This window comes from Pipistrellus kuhlii, unplaced genomic scaffold, assembly GCF_014108245.1.
Source record: "Pipistrellus kuhlii isolate mPipKuh1 unplaced genomic scaffold, mPipKuh1.p scaffold_m20_p_138, whole genome shotgun sequence".
Taxonomy (NCBI): domain Eukaryota; kingdom Metazoa; phylum Chordata; class Mammalia; order Chiroptera; family Vespertilionidae; genus Pipistrellus; species Pipistrellus kuhlii.
In genome coordinates, this window is record NW_023425447.1 from 148,555 (window position 1) to 158,864 (window position 10,310).

Below are 10,310 nucleotides of genomic sequence, written 5' to 3' on the forward strand. Positions count from 1 at the left end.
CAGATGCTCTCTTTGGCACAATCCTGTGTCACCACAACTGTTTGGTGTAGCACTTACCACCTGGTGTATTATGTCTCTCTCTACTAAACAATCAGTTATTTGAGGGCAAAGACTATGGCATCTCATAGTTTTGGTTTCCTAACACAGAAACTAGAAGGGTCTTTGGTAACTGAAGAGTAAGTGCCATGTTTACTAGCATGAAAGACAGAGCCCTCCCTCCTCTCTTTCCTCTAATCTCACCAGTCCATCCTTCTTTCCCTTCCTTCCACAATTATTTCTTAAACCCTTACTATAAGACAGAAAAGGCTACTCTAGATGCTGGAGAAGTTTGGCCTTGGCCTGATTGATTGAATCTGGGATCAAGGAAAAAAGAGGGTATTGGATTTTTTCCCCACCTTTAATTTTTTAAAAAATAAGACTTTATTGTTCAGATTATTACAATTGTTCCTCTTTTTTTTCTCCCTATAGTTCCCCTCCACCTGGTTCCCACTCCACCCTATGCCCTTACCCCCCGACATTGTCCTCTTTGATAGGTGTTTAATTTTAGTCCAGTCTCTCCCCTTACCCCCACCCCCACATCCCCCAAGAATTGTCAGTCCACTTCCTTTATATGCCCCTGATTCTATTATATTCACTAGTTTATTCTGATCATCATATTTTTTATTCACTTGATTTTTAGATTTTCTTATTGATAGATATGTATTTGCTGTCACTTCGTTGTTCATAATTTTTATCTTTTATCATTTTTTTGTCCTCTTCTTAAAGAATACCCTTTAGTATTTAATATAATTCTGATTTGGTGGTGATGAACTCCTTTAGCTTGTTCTTGTCTGTGAGCTCTTTATCTGATCTTCAATTCTAAATGATAACTTTGCTGGATAGAATAATCTTGGTTGTAGGTTCTTGGTATTCATCACTTTGAATATTTTCTGCCACTCCCTGCTGGCCTGCATAGTTTCTGTTGAGAAATCAGCTGACAGTTGTATGGGTGCTCCCTTGTAGGCAATTAAATGTTTTTCTCTTGCGGCTTTTAATAGTCTCTCTGTCTTTTGCCCTTGGCATTTTAATTATGATGTGTCTTGGTGTGGTCCTCTTTGGATTCCTCCTGTTTTGGGTTCTGTGTGCTTCCTGGACTTGTAAGCCTATTTCTTCCATCAGGTAAGGGACATTTTCTGTCATTATTTCTTCAAATAGGTTTTCAGTATCTTGCTTTCTCTCTTTTTCTGGCACCCCCATAATTCTGATGTTGGTACACTTGAAGTTGTCCCAGAGGCTCCTTACAGTGTCTTCATATTTTTGGATTCTTTCTGCTTTTTGCTTTTCCAGTTGGGTGTTTTTTGCATTTCAAATTTTTGACTTGATTCTTTGTATTCTCTAGTCTGCTGTTAGATCTATGTATAATATTTTTTTATTTTAGCCAGTGTATGCTTAATTTCTAATTGGTCCATTTTCATATCTTTGAGGGTCTCACTAATTTTCTTGGAGGTTTTCTAGAAGATTCTTGAGTGACCTTATAACTGTGGTTTTGAACTCTATATTCTGTAGTTTGCTTCCCTCCATTTTGTTCATTTGTGACATGTTTCTTTGTCTCCACATTTTAGTTGCTTCTCTGAGTTGATGAAGTGGCTTTGTGTGCTAGGTGTCCTATAGGGCACAGTGGCTCAGCCTTCACAGTTACCTGAGGTGGACACTCTTGGTGCACCCCTTCATGGGCTGTGTGCAGTCTTGTTGTAGGTAAGCCTTGATTCCTCTTGGTATCACTGGGCAGAATTGATTCCCATTCCAATTGGCTGTGAGGATCAGTTGTGTCTACAATGGGAGAACTGCTGTGCTGGAAAAACCCTTATGGGGCAGGACTTGCTTCAGTGGGGCTTTAGTGCTCACTGAGTCTTCCCTCTGAGCATGTCTCTATGGATCTGAAGAGTTGTAATCTGGTATGGTCTCACTATTACCACTGGGTGCACTGGTTCTTGGATCTCCAAGGAGGTGCAAGGTCAGGCATTGCTCGAGGCCACCCAGCAGGAACTACAGAGATATCTGTAGATTCCTCATCTTAGTTTGGGGTTTGGAGGTGCCCAGATGAGGCGCAGATGTGAAACAATGCAGGCTGATGATGAGCCTTAGGCCTTCTTTTGGAAGATCTGGGGTTCTTTGACCCAGCTGCGGTTTGTTATGTTAGGTTGCAAAAGGCCAGGCCATTCATATGCAAATGCCTCTGCACACAGCCTGGATTGGGTTGTAAATTGGGTGGGCTGTGGTTTCAGAAAATCATGGGCAGTGCAAACAGCAATGGTTGCCAGTTGGCCCTGCCCCAGATAGGTCCCTGGATCTCTGTGTCTGCAGCCCTATGCAGAAACAATGAACACTGCAACCACCTCTGAGAGAAAGCCACCCTTGTGTTCCGACCTGATGCCAGACAGTCCAGTTTCTCCCTGTATGAGTCTGAGTCCCCAGAGTCTCAGCTGGTACTGGAATTCAAAGCAGTCAGGAGTTTGTATCTCCCTCCCAATTGAAAAAGACAGCATAGCCAGTTGCCAGCCCGTTTCCATGTGCACCTCCATACCTTTGCTCTTCCTCACCTCTGCACCTCCTACCAATATAGATGCACTTTTCTCTTTCCTTCTTGTTGTAGAACTTCCATTCATCCAGCTTTCCCATGGTTCTAGATAATATGTTTTTTTCTTTTAGCTGTAGTTTTGATGTGGTTGTGCTAGACAGCAAGTTCAGGTGTTTACTTATGCTGTCATCTTGGTTCCTCTGTATTGGACTTTTTACCTCTCTCCTAAGACATCAAATTTTATTTTCCTGCCTGCTTTCTGCTATTAGACTCACTAATTCCATTTGAAATGAAATACTAATGACTTCTTAATTCATAACTTTCTCCTCTGATTTACCCAACATTAGAAGGGTAAGATATAATCTAGGTTTGGGCTTCCTGAAATCTAGTATTTAATTTGGAAAAGTAATTACATAAAGTGAAAGCTGTTCATTAATTAATTCTGGCAATGAACATTTACTGAGCTACTATTTCAGTAAGACCCCGTGCTAGGTATTCTAGGGGAAAATCTAGAAAACCTAGGACAAATTTTTTTTTTTTTTTTTTTTTTTTTTACAGGGAACATACTAATCAGCACTGGAGAGGAAAAATAGAAAGAACAATTAAAGTTCATGAGCTTAGTGATGGAGAGAAACAGTATTTTAGAGTATAGCATGCAGACAATGAAGCACTGCTCAGCTTGGCTAGTATTTTAATGTCTGCTTGTTTTCCAACTTGTTGCTCAGAAACAATTTTAAAAAAATATATATATTTCATTGATTTTTGTACAGAGAGGAAGGAAGAGAGATAGAGAGTTAGAAACATCAATGAGAGAGAGTCATTGATCAGCTGCCTCTTGCACACCCCCTACTGGGGATATGAGCGCAACCAAGGTACATGCCCTTGACTGGAATCGAACCCGGGGCCCTTCAGTCCCCAAGCCGACGCTCTATCCATTGAGCCAAACCGGTCCCGGCCAGAAACAATTTTGTTGTGGTTTTCTTTACCTAAATTTTCCTTTTATTAGCTACCAATTTTGTCTCTTAGGTTTACTCCTCCTTTCTGCCAAAAATTCCCAAACACCCTACCTTCTCATGCATTCCCAGTATCATTTCAGGGTTCAATCTCAGGTCTTTTCTTAGCTGAAAAACAAATTTCTCCTAAATTATTTCCTACTCTGCATCATTTCAAATTACTACTAAAATTTTCATTTACTATTAAAAATGTCTTACTCTTTAGGACTCTATCAGTATCAACTGATCTTAGGTTTAGTCTTACTCAACTTGCTATCTGGCATCACCAGTCTCATATTGACTTATTCATCCTGGCTCACTCACAGAAACCTGCTAAACCCTGAAGGACATAGGAGTCTAACCTGGTCCTATCCCATATTTTCCTGGGACTATACCTGGCTCTTCAACTGAACTTTGGTTCTATCTGCCAATATTGGTCTTGAATCTATGACAGGCAGTTTTTGTGATAGGAAAAGGTCACTGGATTTTTTGGGTATGTTCTCATTTGAATTACTAAAATTCTCCCTATTTGACTCCTGTGCCAATAATTGAAAACTGGATTATTCATTCCTCAGTTGAACATTATTCATCTCTCTCTCTCTCTCTCTCTCTCTCTCTCTCTCTCTCTCTCGCTCTCTCTTTCTCTCTCTCTTCACCTGATTGTTTTCAACTCAGAAAGCAAAATTGACTTACATTATATATGGTACAGTCTCTTGTTCTTTCTATTCCTAATCCACAGCTCAGAATAGAGAATGAGTTTATATTTCAAAACCTCCCCAGTCATGCATTATGCCTGGGTGGTTTCCTCTTATCTCTCTGAAACACTGTGAAAAACAAAGAGAAACGGAGCTTGTTCAGCTTGATAAAACTTTATCTCTGGGAACAGACAAGACCTACCCTTGGGTTTACTGGTCAGTAAATAAAAAGAGTGAAAATAATGCTTATTAAATGTGTGTGGAGGGGAACATTGAGGAAGAGCATGCTCTACTCTCCCAAACAAGAAAACAATAAATAAGAAAGGAGATGAAATTAGAGCGGAGGGGCCTGCTCTTGTTCTCTCATTTGTCTGCTTTGTCAAACACTCCTCCATTTCCTGCTCCCAGAACATAGAATCACATGTGAGTACACACACTTTCTCCAAGAAGATGGCCTCTGTGCATTTGAAAGAATTTGAGGCCCTGGGAATGAGGAAATGTCAATGCCAGTGGGGGAAAAGTGACTGGGGACGGCAGAGAAGGGTTCCCTGCTCATAAGCCTTTCTCAAAACAAACTCAAATCCCCTTCCCTGAATGTGGAGCACTTAAGGTCTATGCATGTGTCGATATCTTAGATGGATTTGGTTCTTTAAATTAAAAATATTATATATATATATATATATATATATATATATATATTTTATCACTTATAGTATTAGAGATGTCTCCCATTTACCTCCCTTTACCTCATCCTCTCAGTCCCTGTCCCCCTGGAGCTCCTCACCACACTATTGCTTGTGTCCATGAGCTATACATATGAGTATACTAGAGGCTCAGTGCATGAAATTTGTGCATGGGGGTGGCGGGGTTCCCCTAAGCCCAGACTGCACCCTCTCCAATCTGGGACCCCTTGGGGATGTCCAACTGCCAAGTTAGGCCCAATACTAAACTGGCAGTTGGATATCCCTCACAATCCTGGACTGCTGGCTCCTAATTGCTCACCTGCTTGTCTGCTTGGTTGTCCCTAACTGTCCATCCTTCCCCACTGCTGGCCATGTCGCCCCAACTGCTCCATCTGCTGGCCTGGTAGCCCTCAACTGCACCCTCCCACCTCCCTGGCTGCTGCTAACTGCACCCCCCCTGCAGCTGGCCTGGTTGCCTCTTACTGCCCCACTTGCAGGCCTGGTTGCCCCCAACTGCCTCCCTCTGCCAGCCTGTTTGCCCCTAATTGCCCCCACCCCTGCTGGCTTGGTTGCCCCCAACTGCTCCCCTAACTCGCCTAGTCACCACTTACTGTCCCCTTGCCAACCTAATTGCCCCCAACTGCCCCCCCCCCTGCTTGCCTGGTCACCTCCAACTACACCCCCCACCAGACTGGTTGCTGCTAACTGCCTCCCCCACTGGCCTTGTTGCCTCTTACTGCCCCACCTGCTGGCCTGGTTGCCCCCAACTGCCTCTCTCCCACTGGCCTAGTTGCCCCTCACTGCACCCCTTGCCAGAATAATCACTCCCAACTGCCCCCCTATGCCAGCCTGGTTGCCCCCAACTTTTCCCCCTGCTGGCCTGGTCATCCCCAAATGCAACCACCCTCCCCATCGGCCTGGTCACTTCATGCAGCCAGCTTGTTTGGTAATCCCTCACTAACCTCCCTACTGGCCTGGTTGCCCCACACAGCCTGCTTATTCAGTTGCTTTGTTTTCCCTCAATAATCCCCTTACCAACCTGGTTGTAGGCAGCCATCTTGTGAGGGTGTGAGGGTCAATTTGCATATTACCTTTTTATTATATAGGATAAGTTCTTTGGTTTATCTCTTCTTGTTCCCCTACCCCCACATCAAGGTATGTCAGTCTTTTCCACGCCTTCATACTTTCGGTCGTATTTTATTGATCAATTCATTTTGATCATTAATTTGATCCACAAACAAGTGAAGTCATGGGATATTTGTCTTTCTCAGATTGGCTTATTTCACTTAGAATAATATTATCTAAGTACACTCATGCCATCACACAGGATAAGACTCTCTTTTTTATACCTTCATAGTATTCCATTGTGTAAATGTCCCACAGCATTTTGTATCCATTCATCTATTGATGGGAACTTGGACTATTGTAAATAATACTGCTATAAAGATAGAGGTGCATATATTCTTTCTTATTGGTGGTTTCCTTTTCTTTCTTTCTTTCTTTCTTTTTTTTTTTTTTTTTTTTTTTTTTTTTTTTTTTTTTTTTTTTTTTTTTTTTGTGTGTGTGTGTGTGTGTGTGTGTGTGTGTGTGTTTAAGGATATATTCCCAGAAGCAGGTCAAATGGAACTGTCATTTTTAATTTTTTGAGGAAATTCCATACTGTTTTCCTCAGGGGCTGCACCAATCTTCATTTCCACCAGCAATGAACTAGTGTTCCCCCTGCCCCCATCCTCACCAGCATGTTTGTTGATTTTTTCATGATAGCTAGTCTGACAGGTATGAGGTGATATCCCATTGTGGTTTTAATTTCCATTTTTTTCCTGATGATTATGGACTTGGAAAATTTTCACATATGTCTCTTGGCCATTTGTATGACCCCCTTGGAGAAATGTCTATGCAGGTATTCTGACCATTTTGTAATTGGGTTGTCTTTCTTTGGTTGAGCTGTATGAGTGCTTTATATATTTTGGATATTAAACCCTTATGAGATGTATTGTATAATAGGCAACTATGTTCTCCCATACAGTGGGCTCCCTTTTGCATTGTGATGGTGGTTTCTTTTGCTGTGCAAAAGCTTTTTATTTTGATATAGTCCAATTTATTTATTGTTTTCTTTATTTCATTTTCCATAGGAGATGTATCTGTAAAAATTCTGCTACCTTAGATGCCTGAGATTTTACTGTGTATGTTTTATTCTAAAATTTTTATGGTTTCATGTCTTACATTTAAGTCTTTTATCCATTTTTAGTTTATTATTGTGTATGTTATAAGCTGGTGGTCTATTTTCATCTTTTTGCATGTGTATTCCTAGTTTTCCCAACTCCTTTTGTTGAAAAAGCTGTATTTACACTATTATATGTTCTTGCCCACTTTGTCAAACATTAATTAACCATAATAATGTGGGTCAATTTCTGAGCTTTCTGCTTTGATCCATTGGTCTATATTACTGTTCTTGGATTTTTGGATTATAATGGCTTTGTAATATAGTTTGATATCTGGTATTGTGATCCCTCCAACTTCATACTTCTTTCTCAAGATTGCTGCAACTATTCAGGGTCTTTTATTGTTCCAATATAAATTTTTGGTTTATTTGTTCTGATTTTTGTGAATTATGTGTTAATATTTTAATGGAAATTACATTGAATCTATAGATTACTTTGAGTAGTATATACATTTTAATTGTGTTAATTTTCCCAATCCATGAACATGGAGTATATTTCCTTTTTTTTTTTTTTTTTTTTTTTGTATCTTCCTCTAGTTCTTTTTTTTTTTTTTTTACTGTTCTATAGTTTTTCAAGTATAGGTCTTTTACCTCCTTGTTTAAGTTTATTCCTACGTATCTTATTTTTTTACTGTAGCAGTGGTAAATGGGATTGCTTTTTAGTTTATCTTTCAGAGAGTTCATTATTAGTGCATAAAAAGCCATCAATTTTTAGGTGTTGATTTTTTTATCCTGCTACCTTGCTGAATTATTTTATTAAGTTCAGTAGTTTCCTGGTGAAATCTTTAGGACTTTCTATGTACAATATCATGTCATCTTCCAATTTTGATGCCTTTATTTCTTTTTCTTGTCTAATTACTGTGGCAAAGACTTCCAGTACAATGTTGAATAAGACTGCTAAAAGCAAACATCCTTGTCTTGTTCCTGTTTTTAAGGATAACACTTTCAATTTTTGCCCAGTGAGTATGATACTGGGCTTAGGTTTTTCATATAAGGCTTTTATTATATTGAGCCATGATCCCTCTTTACATCTTACTGAAAGTTTTTATCAGAAAAGAGTGCTGGATTTTGTCGTATGCTTTTTCTGAATCTATTAGTATGACCACATGGCCTTTATCTTTCAATTAATGGCCCAGTGCACAGATTTGTGCACATCGAAAGGAAAATAATTGGAAGAAATCTTTTAATATTTAATATTGGATTTTGTATTCCATAATATTTTATTTTATAATTTGAAAAAGTAGAGGGCACTGGTATTCATTAGAAATTTCTACATTAACTTATATGGTCAATGTCATGTTCCATTCATAATTTGGATTCATTATCTAATGGCAATAATATGTGAGCAAGAGGGAGTCCGTGTTCCTGAAATTCAATGACATGAATTTTAACTGTAACTTTACCAAATAAATTGAATTTACATATATAATTTATAAGAACATTCAGCTTAATATTAAAAATCCTGGCTACCAAATCAGGTCTGTTTTCAACTTTTTGTCAGCGCTATAGTAAATTATTTGTAATATCTGCCCATTTTGGGTTGCATTTCATGGTTATGAATAAATCGGGCTTGCCATACTTCATTACAATTGCCATAACATCCTGATATCACTGCTGCATATCTCTGGGACTACCTTCAAAAGACGATGGAAGTATTATATCGATAATTTTACCAACTGGCACACTGTGATTTGCAGATCTAAATGTGAGATAATCCATCAAACCTCTATACTTTTCAACTCTCTACTTAGATTGGTTTGCTTTAATGAAAATGATCTGATTGGCTTCCATTTTTGAATACGAATAAACAATATACTGCTGAGTTAATTTTCTTGCATTTAAAATAAAATTGAGTGTGTCCTAGACAGAGAGATGAAATCCATAATATTGCATTTGTGTGACTCCTGTCCTTACATTTTGTCTGGTACTATTGTTGATTACACTGTTGTCTCTGAGTCTTGATGCAATATCTGTTCCCCAGCCTTATTCACCATGTGGAAAAAGAATAGGATACATTAGTGCATCTAATGTAGGAAACAGAGTACTGATTTATTTAATTTTAGTGGCATTTGGATTATTGGGATCTTGTTTACAATGAATGAACAGGTCCCTTTCCAAAGAAGGTTCTCCCTCTTCATTTCTGAATATCATGGCAATTTTGGTTACACGGGGATAATTATATCTACCCAGATCACTATTATGATTATATTTAATTGCCATTGTTACTTCTATTGGAGCAATACCTTTCACTTCTGCTTCAGATTGGGCTTCCTTTTCTATCTTGTGGAGCATCCTGTATGATTTTATTAATTTGTTTATTTCATGCATGAGATTATTGATGTTGATCCTGAATCTTTCTGAGCAACCTTGGTTTTCTGACATTGCTAATCTTTTACTTGTCACTTCAGCAGTGTTTAAAATGTAAAGTTGAGCAAACTTCTGAGAAATATCATCTGAAGGATGTAAATTTCCAGTACAGTGATAAACTCGACCATGTATTCTCAAACAGTATGATCCATAGCCTCATGGTGATGTGATATTTGTACCCATTGAAGCAAAAGCAAAAGACCTATTTATGGAACAAATATTTTCCATAAAATTTTTACTGTCAAAATCTTCATTTATCATTAATTTTTAATAATATGCCAGGTATTCTGGAAAATTTATATTATTTGGATAAACTTTACCTTTGCTGCAACATCCAGTAATTTTTCATCAGATGGTTTTTCATTGGAGAAATTTAGTGATAGGCAAAATTGACATGTAACAGTCATTACATCACAGTATGTTCAATAATTGCATCCTCATTTACTTCATTTACAGGCAGTTCCCACCAGTATTGGTAGTACTTGTTGATGACAGTTTTTCAGACATATTCTGTTGATGATGCCACTTTCTTTTGGTCGCAGAGGCATGTTGTGCCAATAGTTGGTCTTCAGACATTTTCTGTTGATAATGCCAATTTCTTTTAGCTGCAGAAGTACAATTGGGGCTGACTGGCTGGGGAGGGACCATTGGAAATTGGCCTGCTTAGAAGGGACTGCAGGAGAACTTCAGGGTGTGTCCAGCCTCCATCTTGTCCCTGAAGCCCCAGCTCATGCCCCCAGCCTTGCAGTCCTGCAGCCCCACCTGTCACCCTTCTTGGGCCTGGTGCCACCCACT

At 39.0% G+C, this 10,310-nt stretch overlaps 1 protein-coding gene across 1 annotated transcript in view; it reads right to left on the reverse strand.

Annotated features, from left to right (window-relative positions):
• Window positions 1-9,922, reverse strand: part of LANCL3 (LanC like 3) — a 36,279-nt gene extending 26,357 nt beyond the window's left edge. Inside the window, 1 exon segment of the mRNA XM_036436493.2 lies at window positions 9,836-9,922. Coding sequence (XP_036292386.1) covers window positions 9,836-9,922 — 87 coding nt within the window.
• Between the last annotated feature and the right edge of the window lie 388 nt (window positions 9,923-10,310).